At 40.0% G+C, this 18,049-nt stretch overlaps 1 protein-coding gene across 3 annotated transcripts in view; it reads left to right on the forward strand.

Moving 5' to 3' along the window:
- The window catches only part of PTPRM (protein tyrosine phosphatase receptor type M), a 752,167-nt gene that overhangs the window by 297,871 nt on the left and 436,247 nt on the right, over positions 1 to 18,049 (forward strand). For all 3 annotated transcript variants that reach the window (XM_082853409.1, XM_082853410.1, XM_082853411.1), the window contains exon 5: positions 7,486 to 7,601. In XM_082853409.1, the coding sequence (XP_082709535.1) occupies positions 7,486 to 7,601 (116 nt within the window). The remainder of the gene's footprint in view (positions 1 to 7,485; positions 7,602 to 18,049) is intronic.

Genomic DNA, 18,049 nt, shown 5'->3' on the forward strand with positions numbered 1-18,049 from the left:
GTTTGTATTCTAAGGGCTTTCCTATCAAGATTTCTAAATCATAATCAATTATTTTGAAATGTTGATGATGTTCATTAAACTTACATCATGAAGAAACGTAAGTATTTCATGTCCAAAACTATGCTTTCCCAAAAGATGCAAAACTGCTGAACTTTATTTACTTCACTCTAAAGGCCCCTGTTTGGATTCATATAGGTTTATGAGTAGACATTACGACATTTTTTAAGGAAATAGCTGTTCTGCTAAGTGTATACAGTTGCTCATAAAATTGATTTTCACGTAGTGACAGTCAGATGCCAGATCAGCTTGAAATGTGGAGATGGCTGTGCAGTGGCTTCAGACCACTTCTAATGAAGATAGATAATTTTTGTATTTGGTACACATGCTAAAACTATATTTTGAATTTGGTTCAATAATCCTAGTAGGAGAAACTGAAGAAGCATTCTTTTCAGTTTCGAAATATTGTCTCCTGTTTTTAAGTAGGTTGTAACTTATGCATAGGTGGGTATTACTATTATTACGTTGTGGTGCTGATATGTATTTTTATATCTTGTAAGCCATGGAGCATTTTAACATCACATATCATTCAATTCATCCACTCAAAGTGCATGGGAACATGGGGTGTTTTTCCTTTTACTCGGGTCTTCTAAAAGTTCCTTCAATAGTGTTTGCAGTATTCAGGGTACTAACTGAACTTCTTTCCTTATACTTTTTTTGTTAAATCTATTCCTATGTGTTTTATTTTGATACTACTATAAATGGAATTGTTTTCCTAATTTCTTTTTTGGATTGTTCATTGCAAGTGTATAGAAACACAATTGACTTTTGTATATTGATTTTGTATCCTGAGACCCTGTTGAGCTTACTTATTATAAACTCTAATTGTTTTTTTGTGGATCCTTAGAATTTTCAAGACCCATGTCATCTTTAGGTCAATTAGTTTTATATCCTATTTTTCAATCTGGGTGCCTTTTATTCCTTTTCTTGCCTGATTGCTGTGGCTAGAACCTCCAGTACAATGTTGAGTACAAATGGAGAGAAGACATCCTTGTCATGTTCCTGTCTTAGGAGGGAAGCTTCCAGCCATTCACCATTCAGTATGATGTTAGCTGTGGGTTTGGGTTTTTCATAGATGCTCATTATCAGGAAAGACATTCTCTTTTATTCCTACTTTGTTGGGTATTTAAAAAAAATCAATCATGAAAGGGTGTTGGGTTTTAGCAAATGCTTTTCCTTTATGTATGTAGGAGAGGAAAAAGTTCTCCTTGACCCTCTTAGGGTCTCTGACTGGGTCTGAAAATGAAACTGACAAAGACAGTTTCATGGGAGTAAAGCATACAGATACATTTAATGTATGTTTTATGTGACATGGGAGCCTCGTAAGGAAATGGAGACCTGCAGAAACAGACCTGGTGTATTTATGCCGGTTCTTGTGAAGAGCAGACATTCATGGAGGAATATGATATGATAGAGATTGTACAGCAAGTGTGGCAAACTGAGGAAGACAAATAAGATGTGTTGATTCTTCTTCTTGGTGAACCTTTGTCTTTGGAGATAGGAAAGCTCCTTTCTTCTGGTGCAGGGAGGGCACCTCTCACGTGAGGGTTTTATGGCCTGTTTAGGGGATAAGGGAAGGGAAGGTCAGAGTGACCTTCTTGCTACTGCTGTTTTCTTGAACTCCTTCAGCTTAATTTATTCAGTGTGCAAAGGTGCCATATTTTGGGTAGCATTTCCTGAACTCCATTATTATCAGATTATCGTATGGCTTTTATCTTTTATCCTATTGGTGGGGTGTGTTATACTGATTGATTTTTGGATGTTAAATCAATCTAGCACTCCCAGGATAAATCTCACTGGGTTACAGTGTACAGTCTTTGTTATATGTTGTCATATAACACCTTAAATATGAAGTTATTTGCATATATGATGCCTTGAATTCTGAAATCTAAAAATTACACAGAATAATGCCTCATTATTTTTCTGCCAATTAAAAAAATAATATTATAATGAAAAAGATTGCAAAAACCCTCATAAACCTATGTGCCATATATAGGATAAAATGAATACAAAAATCCAAGACATTTCTGTATTACTACTTTGCAATATGAAATAAGTCAGCAATTTCTTTAAACATTTAAGAAATGCTGAGTTCATAATATGGCATCCTAGGTTCAAATTTATTCTTATTTTATAAAACAAAATTAATTTTTCACTCATATTTATTTGCACACTCAAACATTGCTTGCCTACTTTCAAATTTAAATTTTTATGAAGACATTAAACAGTGTGATTAAAATAAGAATAACAGAGACATATAAAAAATTGGAACTGTTTTCTGAATTATGTTTGTTGAATAAAAACTGACCCATGTGCTTTGGTTGAGAGACGCACAGAACTCAGAATTGAGTTTATTTGAGTTTATCATTTTATTTATTTTTATTTTTAAAAAAGTTTCATTGGAGTATAGTTGCTTTACAATGTTGTGTTAGTTTCTACTGTACAGCAAAGTGAATCAGTCATATGTATACATATACCCCTCTTTTTTTGGATTTCCTTCCCATTTAGGTCACCACAGAGCACTGAGTAGAGTTCCCTGTGCTATACAGTAGGTTCTCATTAGTTATGTATTTTATACATAGTATCAATAGTGTATATATGTCAATCCCGATCTCCCAATTCATCCCAACCCCGCCTTCCCCCTTGGTATACATACGTTTGTTCTGTACATCTGTGTCTCTATTTCTGCTTTGTAAATAAGATTGTTTACACCAGATTTTTAGATTCCACATATATGCGTTAATATACGGTATTTGTTTTTCTCTCCATTTTACACATGGGAACTTAGCTTGGCTTTTTCTCCAGTGGACTATCATTCTTCTTCAAGAGATGGGTGACTAATAAAAGTTATTTGTACACAGTGCCTAGCTTATTTTTCTATGATAAGGATGTTGACTCTGTTTTTCCCTTGACAAATTATTCCACTAAGATCCATTCTTACCTCTCAAGCAAAACAAAAGTAGTTTTGTCTTGAACCATGTTAAGAGCTTCCTGCTCACAAGAGTTTCTTGGCCTCTGTGGCCCTATAAACTTGCTCACGTAGTGGAGAATAATAAGGACAATGCCCTCCTCACAAGTAAATGTAGGGATTAAATGAGTTAATGTACATAATGAACTTAGAACAGAGCTTAGCACATTCTAAGAGCTCAATAAATGTTAGCTATTATTATTAGGCCTACATCCTGATTGGCCCACAAGAATGAATTAGCTGCAGATTTTAACTCTAAGTAGCTAAATTGATTGATTTCTTAGATGGGATAACTTAGCAGTGTCCATTTTAAAAGTTAAAAAAATGTTTGCAAAATAGATTGTTTTCAGGTAGTCCCGGCTGTTCTTTTTAGCAGAAGTTGGCTCTCTTCTTTGTGATGATGTGCTACACAAATAGAAGCATTGACTGTGCATTCTGGTGGGCGGGCATGGCTGCAGCCCATCTCAACCTGTGCCATTACATTAAAATGTAAATGAAAATACAAAGGGGTCAGGGCACAGTCCACTTTTGTCCACTCCCGTTTGCACTTTGATGTCGCAAATTACCATTCTCTGATTTTGTTGTTAGTGTTTTGGTGCAGGCTTTGAAGAATCAATAATATGAGACATCTACAAAAAGATTTGCATCCTGGTCAATGATAATTCCTGGCTTTGGGATCAAATGCTGATGTGAGATCAATTCATACCCGAAAACCTCTATTCTTTTGAAAACTGTTTTCTTAGTAAGAAACAAAAGAATATGGCAGAGATGAAAAAATAGGAGAGTTGTACTCAAAAACCTTTTAGTATTCATGGAAGATATTTAGTTTTTAGAACTCCTGCAGATTTTAGAGAAAAACTGGCATAGCATTTTGAAAGGGTATCCAGGAGACAAATGGGCCTATAAATTTAGAGAGAAAGAGAGAATTTTTCTTCCTGAGTATGGGATAGATTGAAATTTTCCACTGTAATGGTGCTCTACCTGTGTTACAATTAGTTTGGCAAGGTTCAGAGCACGCAGCTGAGCGTGGAATTGAAACTTTTCTGGCTGTGGAGCTCTTTTTCTTGGGGTCTTTTCCAGTTTCCAGTGATAGATCCATTATTTTAAATAATAATGAACATTTTTGAGGCTAAGTACGAGGCACACAGAATACGTCCTCCTGGCAGCATCTTGTTTAATCTTTATCCCAACCCTATGAAATAAGTACTATTTTTAAATCCTTATTTTGCAAATTAAAAAAAAATCCACTAAGGCTTGGGTTGAAGAATTTTTGCTTCTATTCAAAGGTAGTAAGAGCCTGAGCTTGAACACATATTGTGCTGAACTGAAAACAGTTGTAGGGTTTACAGCACTAGGCAGGGAGAATCCAGGCATCTTAAACCTCTGGAATGATTATGTATGCCTTTAATGTTTATTGAAAAAACTTACAAATGTCACCAGTAGAAATTTTAACCTTCATGATCTTGGAGGAAACTGATCTGGAACATAGAATTCCGTAGCCCCTTTGTCTTATTCACCCTGGTGGATGAATTAATTAATTGAATTAATTCTCTTGCTTGAAAAGGATAATTTGCTGATAAAAGTGTTTACACTTAATAGGTTTTTCTGTCTTCATCTGGTTTCCATTGGAGGTATGGCTTTATTATTTTAGTCAGACTATTTTTTTTTTTTCTGGCAGTCTTCTTCTCAACCAAGAAACACTATTTCCCAAACTGAACACAGCCAATCTGTTCAGAGAAGAACCCTCCCAAAATACAATTTGAACAGAGGTATCAATTCCTTAGACTCTTAACCTTACTGTGCAAGTAATAAGCCCTGGTGTCTTTGAGAAAACCGTATTGAACATCAAATCCATTCTAAAGGAGAAGGGATAGCCCTCATTCTGGGCAGCATGTCTTAATAAGGATGGGGGTACAGAAATACTATCACACAATCCTATCTTTGGCCACCAAATTAAAAATGTAAGTTATATTCTAATAGAACTCCTAATACAATTAGCAAATTGTATTGATAAATGAGCTCTGCTGTGTCTTTCTCTTTGGTTCAGTAGCCATTGCTAGAAGCAGGGCCCTTAGGAAAACAACATTCCAGGGCGGACCTACTATGGATGGACAGACCTATAGCAGAACCAGTGACAATTCTGATATTCCTGTTATTTATTATTGTTAAGTAAGCTGATGAAGCAGAGCACATATATTTAATCAGATTCTCCAGAAAGATTACAGAAATTAACACTTAGCATTTTTGAGGGCGTGGTAAAAAGAGTACTCTTCTACTCCGCTGGTAGAAATGCCAATTGTCATACGCTCTAAGGAAAGCAGTTCAGCAATTTGTGTCAAAAGTATTCTAACAATGCTAACTATGGGAGGATACAGCAGGGGTGATACTCAAAATAATTAACAACCCTTCAGCATAGGCTCCGAACTGACCCTGAGCTTAACCACGTGCGGTGACACTGCAGACCAGCAGCCGCAGGTATAACACCCCCTTAATCCAAGTTGTCATGAAAGATGGCTACACACCCAACACTCTGTGTTAGAGACCCAATGCATTATAGTGACCTGCATCCAGAGGCAAGCAGAGTTAGGAGGCCATGAGATGGACAGGAGAGGGTAACATCAGTGAGATGTCCTGACGGAGGACATGTGTTATCTCAAGGGTCTAACAGCAAGCTAAGGGAATCCATGGAAGCTTTATGGAAGGAAAAGCATTGGAGAAGCTCCTTGAAAGTAGCTGGAATTCCAGCAGTCAGACTGGGAGCCATACCTGGTGGGCTGAGGGCATGGGGAAGGCAGACACCGGGCTGCAAGGCTCGCCGAGGCAGTGTGGCCTGATGGGCAGAGCCTGAGCTTTGGAACTGGCTAGCCCAAAGTTTCCACTCTGCTTCTGATGCTTAGTAGCCAAGTACCCACAAGTAAAATGGAAAAAATACCTTCCTCACAGAACATGTGTGAGTCATCAATGGAAAAGTTTCTGGTCCCTGAAATGCTCAAAAAGAACGTTACCTTTTTCCATTTTCTAAAAGCAATGGGTCTTCCAGCTTCTTGGGAACAGTGAGTAGAAGAGAAATTTGATGCAGGGACTTTTTACACAGATCTTTAAGACCATAGAATGCTGTTATTCTTGACCAAAGGGAGTTTGATTAAGTTAATGAGAAATAGTTTACAGGGCTTTAAGTTAATATAATAGTATTAGAAACAATGACCCAGAGTTATACTGGTTTTTTAGAAGTTACTTAGGACATTTTGCCTGCCAGGCATCATGAATGCATTGTCTGAGGTATTGGTGGCCTCCAGATTAGTAATGGGGGTTTCCTCTGTGTTACTGGTATTAAAATGCATTTTTCTTTGTTCTTGGATACTAATTCATTTCCACTCCTAATTATGTTTTTTACAGGCTAACGTTTAGTGCTTGTTTATCATCTTTGGGTGCCCAGGAGTGGGGTACCGTTCTTTGAAAGTGTCTAGATGTGGTCCAGAGACACGTTGGCCCTGGGGGGAGGCTGACGAGGCATAAAGAATGCCTTCTAGCTGTCATCCAGGTTTATCCATCCCTCCCAGAAAACACTGGTGTCCTATCTTCTTCTTTTCTACTCCCTTCACCTCCCCCCACCCCACCTCTTGCTGCTCTCTCTCTCTCTATCCTTGTTTTGATAAGAGAATGTTTTCCTAAAAGTAGAAGTTATCATAAAATTTCATTCCTGACCTGTCACTCCAGGTCCTGACACGCATTTTCAGTGTGCTGTGGAAATGGGTCTGTGCTTCTCAGGTCAAACAGAGTGATCCTTTATTTAAACAGCTGTCCCTTATGGACGATGTATGTTATGAGACTTAATGCTGTTTAGCAGTTGGAATCATTCTTTCTTCTCGAATTGGAAATCCGGATCTGCCAACACCGCCGTGCTATAGCAGTCCCAACGTAATTTCACAGAATCTGTCTATGGGGATAGTATTTTTGGTAGCTGGGAAAGATTACACGAGTAATGCTGCATACCAATGAGTTGTATTAAAATATATATTACTCACAGCTCTGTACTTGGCTTAAAAAGTTTCCTTGGCAGCAGCATTTAACTTCTTACTGTTCTTTTCATGTTGCTAGTATAAATATCTAATATGTTTTTGTTCAAAACATCAATTAGGCCTCAGTATAATCTTTATTAATACAGGTCTGTTATTACAAGAAGGCTGCTGAGCTATGATTATTTGCACAGCAGGGACAATAAAGTATCTTCTTTCGGCCTGGTTCTATCCCAGAATGCCCGGCTGTTGCAGAACACACCAGAGCCTTCCAGAATCTCTTTTACAATCCTAATGAAATCTTTAAAGCTCTTAGAAGCAAAGGCATTCTTTCCTTCAAAGGTAAACAAAAGGGAAAGGCCGGAAATTGCAGATAGATTAAAAAAGGCACCTATGAGTTCAGATCGCGACTTTTAACCTGTTTAATTCTTTCTCCTTGTGCAGCCAGAACGCCTCACTTCCTGCGGATTCAGAACGTGGAGGTCAACGCGGGCCAGTTTGCCGCCTTCCAGTGCAGTGCCATTGGCAGGACTGTGGCCGGCGACAGGCTCTGGTTACAGGTACAGTAACTCACTTTCATGGTTCAGAGAGAGTCCAGCGGGCAGAGTGCGTGTCCCCTGGGGAGCGCCCCAGAGATCGGGTCAGTGTCAGGCCCCTACGGGAGATGAATGCTCTGAGCAGTTTCCCCAGTTCTTTTCCTTCTTCCGCATTAAGTAGCCAGATTACAAAGAGCTCTAGACAAGCTCAGTGTTGTTCTCCACAAACTTTGTTGTGAATTTCTGGTTTTTCCCTTTGCTTTTGCTTAGCCATCTCATTTGGAAGATCTGGTGACCAAATTACTTTTGGAGCAGTATGTTGGAGTCCAAAATACAGTACCTTTCCCCCACTCTTCCTCTGGAAAAAAACCCAAAGAAGCATACGTACGTACACACACACACACACACACACACACACACGTTTATAGGCCTTTCTGTAATTTTCATTTCCGCAGCAGTAAGCTTAAACTTATAAATTAATAGCACACCTTTTACCTTTGAGCACTTAAGCAGACATTTTTTAGGGTCATCATAACCTGTGTGTCTCGTTTTATTGTCTTTCAAACTCCACCATCTGTATTTTGCACAGCCAGTAGTTTCATGGACAGATCAAGGGTTTCAGGAATTCTGACCAAATGAGCGGGAGTACGTGACCTGTCCCCCCTAACCAGCATGCCCCCCACTTCTTTAGACTCTGGGTTTGGTTTCCCCCGTAGAATTCTCCAGTTTTATTCTTATTGCTTCTTGTTACGCATTGATCTATAGGCTGCTTGTTCTCCACCTTGACTAGTGTTGATTTTACCCCCCTTTCCTTACAGATTCTATTGTGGGTTTTGGTTTGGTTTGGTTAGTTATTTACTTATTTTAGTTTGCGACTGAGCTGCGTTATGTTCTAACCCTTCTCTGCGCCTGTTCCGTTCCACTTGGGCTTCTGTTCCACGCGTGCCGAATTTTCCTTGATATATGTCACTCTCCACCTATCATGTGTCTCCTTCTGCCATGTAGTAACAATTGTCATGTGTCACATTTGCCTGACACTCTATTATTTTTAAATCCCGTATTCCTTTTAATCATCACAGCTGAAGTCAGTGGTCACTTTTCTAACTCCATTTCTGGGGGAAATGAAAAACAGCGAAATGTGCTATCCCAAGATCACTCAGCAATGTATTGACAAATGGGGAATACATTCTGAAGGAGGCTTCTTAAATGCTTTGGGGTCCTCTGCACACAATCCTCCACCTTCTACCCTGATGTCACTCTCTTTTCTCATATCCTACTGTCCCCATGAGAGAGTCCCCAGGCCAGGAGAGAGGAATGTGTGCAGAGGACTGAAATGGTATGTACCAAATTCATCTTTATTTTCTGTTTTTCCGAGTGCTTTCATTTTTTTAATTAGCTTGTATTGGTGTATAGTTGATTTACAATGTTGTGTTAGTTTCAGTTGTATAGCAAAGTGATTCAGTTATTCATATACATATATCCACTCTTTTTTAGATTCTTTTCTCATATAGGTCATTACCGAGTATTGAGTAGAGTTCCCTGTGCTATACAGTAGGTCCTTGTTGGTTATCTATTTTATATATAGTAGTGCGTATATGTCAATCCCAATCCCCCAGTTTATCCCTCCTCCCCATTTCCCCTTTGGTAACCGTAAGATTTCTACAGCTACAACTCTACTTCTGTTTTGTAAATAAGTTCATTTGTACAATTTTTTTAGATTCCACGTATTAGCGATATCATATATTTGTCTTTCTCTCTCTGACTTACTTCAATCACTATGACAATCTCTAGGTCCAAATTCATCTTTACTGTTTCCTTCGCTCTAAAAATTTTGTAATCACTACTTTAAGAGATTTTTGCAGTATGTGAAAAATGTGCTTGACCCTGGTCTTCGGTATTCAGATTTTTTTTTATCCTACGTCCCAGTTATTTTAGCTTCTTGATGTTAGAGCTTGAGAATTCTTTTTTTAGTTAGTGCTTGTTTCGTATTACATTTGATCAAGTTTGGCTACATATGTATGTATGGTAATTGATGAGACAGACGTTTTTAATTGGCATTTTTCACAATGCCTTACCTTCCTTTTAAAAATGAAAATACCCCCCCCCAAATTTTTTGTTGTTGTTGTTTTTGTTTGTTTGTTTATTTTTGTTTTTCGGTACGTGGGCTTCTCACTGTTGTGGCCTCTCCCGTTGCGGAGCACAGGCTCCGGACGTGCAGACTCAGTGGCCATGGCTCACGGGCCCAGCCGCTCCGCGGCATGTGGGATCCTCCCGGACCAGGGCACGAACCTGTGTCCCCTGCATCGGCAGGCGGACTCTCAACCACTGCGCCACCAGGGAAGCCCCCCCCCCAAAATTTTTTAAAATAAATAATGAAAAAGTGAAACTACCCTCGTCACCTTTGATTTATCTCCAGAAATCTTAATTTTTCATGGAAAGCATTTTTTTTGTCCCTGATATTTGTTCTAATGTTATTTGAGAGACTACAATAAAAAGACTAAGCTTTTGTCCAGCAGTCTTAGACATTTGCAGGAATTTACAGGCAAGTTGAAAATACAGTTTCCTTTTTTGCTTTTGTAAGTATCCTGGCCTTGGGAGGGTCCTGCTTACACTTGAGCACTTCCTTGGGGTTGGGATCTTTAACTCCTTCCTCTTAAGAAGTGGGAGACTTTGTTTTAGAGAATCCATCATGCTGTAGGGAGAAAGCTAGCTACCAGTTTGCAAAAAGGTTCTAATTGCAGAATTAGATTCTGCATTAGGTCTAAATGCAGAATTCCCAATGCTGATTCCACTATAGAATCACATGGAGAGTTAAAAAAAAGTGTGGTCTACACCGGATTCTGATTTAATTGATCTGGGGTAGCCTCAATCTGACTCTCATGATAAATTTCCCACCTACCAGGTCTGTCTTGTTTCATTCTATTAAATTTAATCATAGTGTTGATAAATTGTTTCCCAATCAATCCATTAATGCCGCTCTTTGCCAATTACCCCGTCTCCTCTTGCCCTTCTTATCATCAATGACTGCATATTGTCCTGCAGCTTTCAAGAAGGGTCGTGTCAAGAAGGGACTGAGGGTAAGACAGAACTGGGATGACTTTGAAATTCTAAGTGACACCGAGTTTGTCCTGGACTCAGCCTGCTATGTGGTTTGTGAGTCTTTGCGATGTTAGAATAGATTTAGTGTTCAATAATTTCTTTCCTCTGTTTAGATAGGCATTCTGGGGGGAGATGTTTATTTCGTTAGCAGCTGATGAAATAAGAAAAGGGTCTTTCGCTTGCAAGGATGGCTTCTATTAACCTGTGTTGTGTGAGATGGTTTCCAGCAGCCATTGGGATTTGTGGCAGGGGATGGTTTCACAGAGTCCTTCTGCTCTCTTGCCTGTGCCCTGGACCTTTGCTTCAGGCAGTTCTTTACAAGTTGTGGGGAGAAGCAGACCTGGAAAACTAGACCAGGCCTCTCTAGTCTTGGAGGTATGAATACGGACTTTTCTTCCTTCCTACCTGAATGTTCTAACACTTTCAAAAATGCTTTCCTGGGCTTCCCTGGTGGCCCAGTGGTTGAGAGTCCGCCTGCCGATGCAGGGGACATGGGTTCGTGCCCCGGTCCAGGAAGATCCCACATGCCGCGGAGCGGCTGGGCCCGTGAGGCATGGCCACTGAGCCTGCGCGTCCGGAGCCTGTGCTCCGCAACAGGAGAGACCGCAACAGTGAGAGGCCCGCGTACCGCAAAAAAAAAAAAAAAAAAAAAAAAAAATGCTTTCCTGCATCTGAACTCCCTTGGATCCTCAAAATAATTCTAAGATTCAGGCAGAAAACTGAATAAAAAAATGTTTAGGTTTTTCTATCATTTGAATCTTCCCAATAGTAAGTCAAGATTTAGAAACAAATAATACATCCTTTATTGGAGGAACATTGATACTGCGAAGCGTGATCATTTACAATCATTTGCATTACAGTCTTTTGAGTCCTACTGTAGGCACTTTGTGGAGTTTCATGGTGTATCCCATGGTTTTGTACTTCTTTTTTATAGATGAGGCTTTTGAGGTGCAGGATTGGCGAGGTTCAAAAAGGGAAATGGCATAGCTGGGAATAGCACACCCCTGTTTTTTTCACTTTTACTTCACCACTGATTAATTCCACTCTGCTGTGCTGGCTTCTCCTATCCGGAGCTAGGTGAATAGGTAATATGCCTTTACTACTTTTTTAGAAGGATTTGGATGTAACTGACATGATGTAATTTACATCCAGGAGGCAGCTTGACAACAACAACAACAACAAAGTCCATCTGTATTACATGTACATCTTGATCCACGTCTATGAAAAATGGCCAGTGGTTTGATTGTTTTAAAATATAGATTAAATATGATCAATGTCAGAGTCTTTCACAAACACATAACACACATAAATCTGAGGATGACACTAATGAAGAAATGTTTATGGTTAGCAGATGTGTCCCATCTGCTTCCATTTTCTCCATCTCATCCGTGGGCCACACAGGTTATTGTCAATGTGGAATTGGTCTTTCTAGAATACAGAACAAGGAAATAAAACACAGCTCATGAACCTCCATTATTGTAGCTGCAAAGCATCTAAAAGACCTTCCAGACAGTGTGCAGGAGGAAGACAGCATCTATCAAACTATTTTTATGTAGTAAAAAACTGATGTGCATTGAATCTGCCGAGGATACTTGCTACGTGCTATCAGATATGGTGATCTTTGCATCCAACTGGGCTGTAACCATGGGAGACACTCAAGTGAAATGTGTTCGCAAAACAATTCAAGCACCCAAAACAGGACCATGTATTTCTTGGTATTATCAACTTTCTGGTCACTGTGGAGCCTACATTTTGAAATATCTTAAGACTATGTTTATATTTAAGATACTGAGAAGAGAAAATAGAATTTTAGATGTTCTTTTTTTATACTTACATGTTATTTGCTGATGGACAGTTTCTGAGTTACACATTTTTATACAGTCATTGACCCTTTAAGCCACATATTATTGTATTAAAATTACTATTTTTCTTTCTGAAGTATTTAAAATTTTATTTTCTGCCATAGGCTTGTTTCTCTTGGGAATTAATATTTATAATTCCTCTTTAAGCTTTTCAATGAATCACCAAAGCTGATATTGACACTGGTAAATCTGAAGATGGTGTGTGCACATTCTTTTCCAGGGAATACAGCCCACTTTGCCCTCTTCTGCATCTGGTCCAGTTTGGGGCACTTTTGTAATTTCTGCCCTTCAATTCATTTTTGATACATTGTAGAGGCTCTTCCATTCCTTACTCTTTTCTTTTTTTTTTAAATAAAATTTACTTATTTATTTATTTATTTTTGGCTGCATTGGGTCTTCGTTGCTACGCGGGCTTTCTCTAGTTGCAGCCAGCGGGGGCTCTTCTTCGTTGTGGTGTGTGGGCTTCTCATTGCGGTGGCTTCTCTTGTTGTGGAGCATGGGCTCTAGGCGCGTGGGCTTCAGTAGTTGTGGCACACGGACTTCAGTAGTTGTGGCTCATGGGCTCTAGAACACAGGCTCAGTAGTTGTGTCTCATGGGCTTAGTTGCTCCACAGCATGTGGGATCTTCCCAGACCAGGGCTCGAACCCATGTCCCCTGCATCGGCAGGTGGATTCTCAACCACTGCACCACCAGGAAGTCCAATTCCTTACTCTTTTTACTCCATATCTTAGTCAGCTCGGGCCACTGTAACAAAAATGCCATAGACTGAGGGGCTTAAACAACAAATATTTATTTCTCACAGTTCTGGAGGCTGGCAGCCTAAGATCACGGGCCAGCGTGCATGTCCTTGGAGAGGACCAGCTCCCGGTTTGCAGACTGCCATCCTCTTGCTGCCTCATCACTTGCATCCTCTGGGCTCTTCATCCCTTTATAAGGGCCCTAATCCCGTCATGGGGGCTCCACTCTCACAACCACATCTAAACCTAAATACCTTCCAAAAGCCCCACCTCCAGTACAATCACAGTGCGGAGCAGGTCTCATCATATGAATTTGGCGGGGATGCAAACATTTAATCTACAGCACTCAGCTACCACATCAAACTCAGAAGTGGCTGGAAATGAAGGCGCTTCGGCCCTCAGGACAAATGGCAGAAAACAAGGAGGCAGTGGAGATGCCTTTTCGAAGGTAGACGGACGGAGGCTTTGATAAAACCCGGGATTGACACGTGCCTGTTGGGTGAATAGAAGCTGGTGAAGGAAAGCTGGAAAATCATACTTTTCTCTCAACAGATCTTAGAGGCCCCATCATTTTTAAATGGCCCACGTCTTAGAATCACAAAATTATGTAACTTCTGAATTTGGAACAATCTTCAAATTAAATTCCTCATTTTATTAATGAGAAAACCAGCTCAGAAGAGGTAGAGAACTTTAACACAGTCATCTATCCAATTATTATATTTATTATAGATAATTCCATTTTGCTAGTGAAAGTCAATTATATGTAAAAATATTTTTGCTTATGTATAAATTAGTAAGTTTTGTCACTTGGACATTTTTCTTCACTGAGGGACCTTGTATTTCAAATATTATCCTTTTAACCAAATAGTCTCAGATTTACTATGAAAATATCTGCATTAACCTTGGAACCATTATAACAGAATATAATTTGAGTTGTTTTCTTTTAGCAAACATCCTTTGGTGTTTATTAGAAGTAAGGTACCAGAATAACATTTTAAAATGACTTCAGAACGGGCATCAATTCACAGAAATAGAAAAGGAAATCAGATGACATTACTCTGCAGTACCCTCTTAAAAACACTGGTGCAACCCAGCACCTAGAAGGGTACCTGTCACGTAACAAATCTTCAGTAAACCTGCTCATGGCTCATGGCTTACAGATGCCTGAACGACCAGGTGTCTCCTGCAGGGGAGTCCCAAAGGTACATAGTTGGACCAGGAAAACAGGCACAAACTGTCTTTTTTGGAATGCTTCTTTTAGGTCTGTGGTTCATCTTCAGAGGGATGGTTGTTTGATGAGAAGAGGGATGGATAGAATCTGGTGGTGTCTTTTCTGCTGTTTCAGAACATACAGCAAGTATCATGCAGAGTTTGAATAATTTTAGAAGAAAATGTGATTAATACATCATCACTTTTCCTTCATTTCTTGTAACCTTTCCCTAGGCTTTTTTAATTCTCTATTGTAAATTTTTGTTCTTTAATTCCCCCCTTCAAAAAAAAAAATTCTTGCCATTGGACCTCAGTAAATGGTAATAGAAATATAGGTCTAATAAAGCTGGTCCTCTTGAGTTCTCACCGTGACAGCAGACCTGTGTCATAGTAATTGATGAATAACCCCACCCACTCATTTTTTTGCTATGGAATATAATTCAATATGAGCTTTTAATTTGGGAAGCTTGCTCTTTGAAAAATTATATTCACTTGGGATTCATTTTTTTTTTTTTAGTTACTGGCCAAGTGGTATTGTTTTCTACTGAGAGTTTGCTATATCATTCCTCTTAACTGGGTATGACCTATACAATGGTGAAAAAAGCATTTTCACCAGTCTAATAAGTTTCTCACATTGCTTTTCTGAGCTCAGATAATTTTAGATCTTTTTGAGCGAAAAAGAAAATCCTGAGATTTTGGTAACTTAAAATGATTCTCGTAGCTCCTCTGACCTGTATAATTTGGTTCATGAATGAATATGTACATTGTATTAATAATATTTACATTACTAGCTTCAACAGATGTGTTTGAAATAAAATAATTATAACTCCTTTTGCTGAGTCCCACTGTTTGCTGAGTGCTCTGCTAGGGTGTGTTTAGCCATTTTTTCCCTTAACTGATCCCAAGGAGAACTCTTTTATATGCCCATTTATGGAAGAAGAAAATGGGCCTCAGGAAGTTTCAGTGGTTTTTCCATTTGCACATTGCTAGTAACAAGGTCTGGGTTTTGAACCAAGCCATCTAAGTCTAGACTCTATGTCCTTAACTGTAATGCCTCTCGCATAGCACAAAGACCCAAACATTTCTTCATGGATTCATAAACATCATATAGTAATTTAAGTGATACCTTTTATTGACATTTAAAATGAAAATTTTATTCATGTGCGTGTACTATTGCCTTGGCTTCCGTGTTGTGGAATGTGTATATTTGGTCAACCTTTCTCGGTGATTTTTAGTTTCCTTCACAGATTCTGTGGGAAAAACATCACAGCTGTATATCAGAACCATTTTGTAATTATATATAAAAGCCATAAAATGATTTGAAAAGGAGTAAAATTATGGCTCCCTTATCAAACCTAACATGGGTGTTTTTAGACCCTATATATCAAAGCATAAATTTAACATCACTTACTGTCATAGAAAATACCGGGGGCTTCCCTGGTGGCTCAGTGGTTAAGAATCCACCTGCCAATGCTGGGGACACGGGTTCGAGCCCTGGTCTGGGAAGATCCCACATACTGTGGAACAACTAAGCCCGTGTGCCACAACTACTGAGCCTGTGAGCCACAACTACTGAGCCCGTGTGCCACAACTACTGAAGCCCACGCACCAGAGCCTATGCTCCACAACAAAAGAAGCCACCACAATGAGAAGCCTGTACACCACAACAAAGAGTAGCCCCTGCTCGCCACAACTAGAGAAAGCCCGTGCACAGCAATGAAGACCCAATGCAGGCAAAAAATAAACGTAAATAAAATAAATAAATTTTAAAAAGAAAATACCAGGAAGACACAAAGAGGACTGTCTTCAGTTGCTATAGGAACCACTGGCTCCTTAAAATTTTGAGTGGTTGAAATCACATCCATTATTTAGTCAGTTAAATATCCACATATATGATATACTGTTGAACATTCAGCCTGAAACCACCAGCAGCCTTGAAAGCATACACCATATCTTTTAACTTATATGATTTTGGATTACCTTCATTTAAAGATTTATTTTACATGGATGAAAGAGTAGGACATATCTAAGGGGATTCTGAGAGAAATTAATTCATGAATTTTACTCTGTTATATTACCTGTCTCAGTCAAAAAAGGTGTAAACAGCTGGTGCTTTGAGGAGGATGCAGCAGGAGCAGCTGGAGCGTTTTCCTCCACTGCAATCTGAAGGCCTCTGGGCCAGGCTGTGGAACTGTACTGTGAAAACTGCAGGTCAAGATGGTTCATTTTGGAGGACAGAAGAGAAAGGCATCAACTGCTAGCCTTAAGGACTGCTTGCTTTGGACCCAAGAACCACGCGTCCTGTAAAAGCACTTGTTCTGTTTTTTTTCTCATATTCATCAAAAGGTTCATTTGTTTCTCTTGCTTCCAAGAATCCTCAGCTGTGTCACGAGAAGGGAAGGTGGAGAAAGCCCTGCTCTGGAAGTCCCGTGGTTGAGGGCTGAGAATACTAAACACTGTCTCTTCTGTCTCCTGTTAGTGATGCAGGCCTTGGAGTGAGGGTCCTGGAGAGTTTGGACACTGTTAGAATCTCTGGTTTTTTCCTCTTCTGTCTCTTCTTTTTGGAAGGGGAAGAGAAAAAATGGAAAATGTTTTAGCTAGGAGGTAAACATATCTGCTTTAGGTAACCTTGAAAGTTCTAGGAGATTTTCAGTCTGGTAACCTGGAATTATGTACTTAGAAAAGAGAGAGGGAAGAAACACGACAATTTTTGATGGGTTTTGATTTCAAAAATGTCTTTAGGACCAGAGAAATGGAATGGAAAACAAAGCATGCCGCTTGTAGTCCTAGAGGGACCCTGTTTGGGATAAGGCCAGAGACCTCTGAGACAGGCACACAGTGGCAGTCAAGTGGTTCCTACAGAGGATGAACTTTGAAATTATAAAGCAGGTCGTTATTCTCTTCTGTATATCTCCTACGTATAAAAAAGCAACCCTTCATTCCCTTTGTTCAAAGCAAAGGGAATTGGCTATTGTCCAAGTGTAAGAAAATTATGTTTGGACTTCCCTAGTAGCGCAGTAGTTAAGAATCCACCTTCCAATGCAGGGGACACAGGCTTGAGCTCTGGTCCAGGAAGATCCCACATGCCGCGGAGCAACTAAGCCCGTGCGCCACAACTGCTGAGCCTGCGCTCTAGGGCCCGTGAGCCACGACTACTGAGCCCGTGTGCTACAACTGCTGAAGCCCGCATGCCTAGAGCCTGTGCTCCGCAACAAGAGAAGCCACCGCAATGAGAAGCCCGCGCACTGCAATGAAGAGTAGCCCCCGTTCGCCGCAACGAGAGAAAGCCCGCATGCAGCAACGAGGACCCAATACAGCCAAAGATAGATAGATAGATAGATAAATAAGTAAATAAATAAATTTATTTAAAAAAAGAGGGCTTCCCTGGTGGCGCAGTGGTTGAGAGTCCGCCTGCCAATGCAGGGGACACGGGTTTGTGTCCCAGTCCGGGAAGATCCCACATGCCACGGAGTGGCTGGGCCCGTGAGCCATGGCCGCCGAGCCTGCGCGTCCGGAGCCTGTGCCCCGCAACGGGAGAGGCCACAACAGTGAGAGGCCTGCGTA

Source organism: Leucopleurus acutus, assembly GCF_964270905.1.
Source record: "Leucopleurus acutus genome assembly, chromosome: 13".
Taxonomy (NCBI): domain Eukaryota; kingdom Metazoa; phylum Chordata; class Mammalia; order Artiodactyla; family Delphinidae; genus Leucopleurus; species Leucopleurus acutus.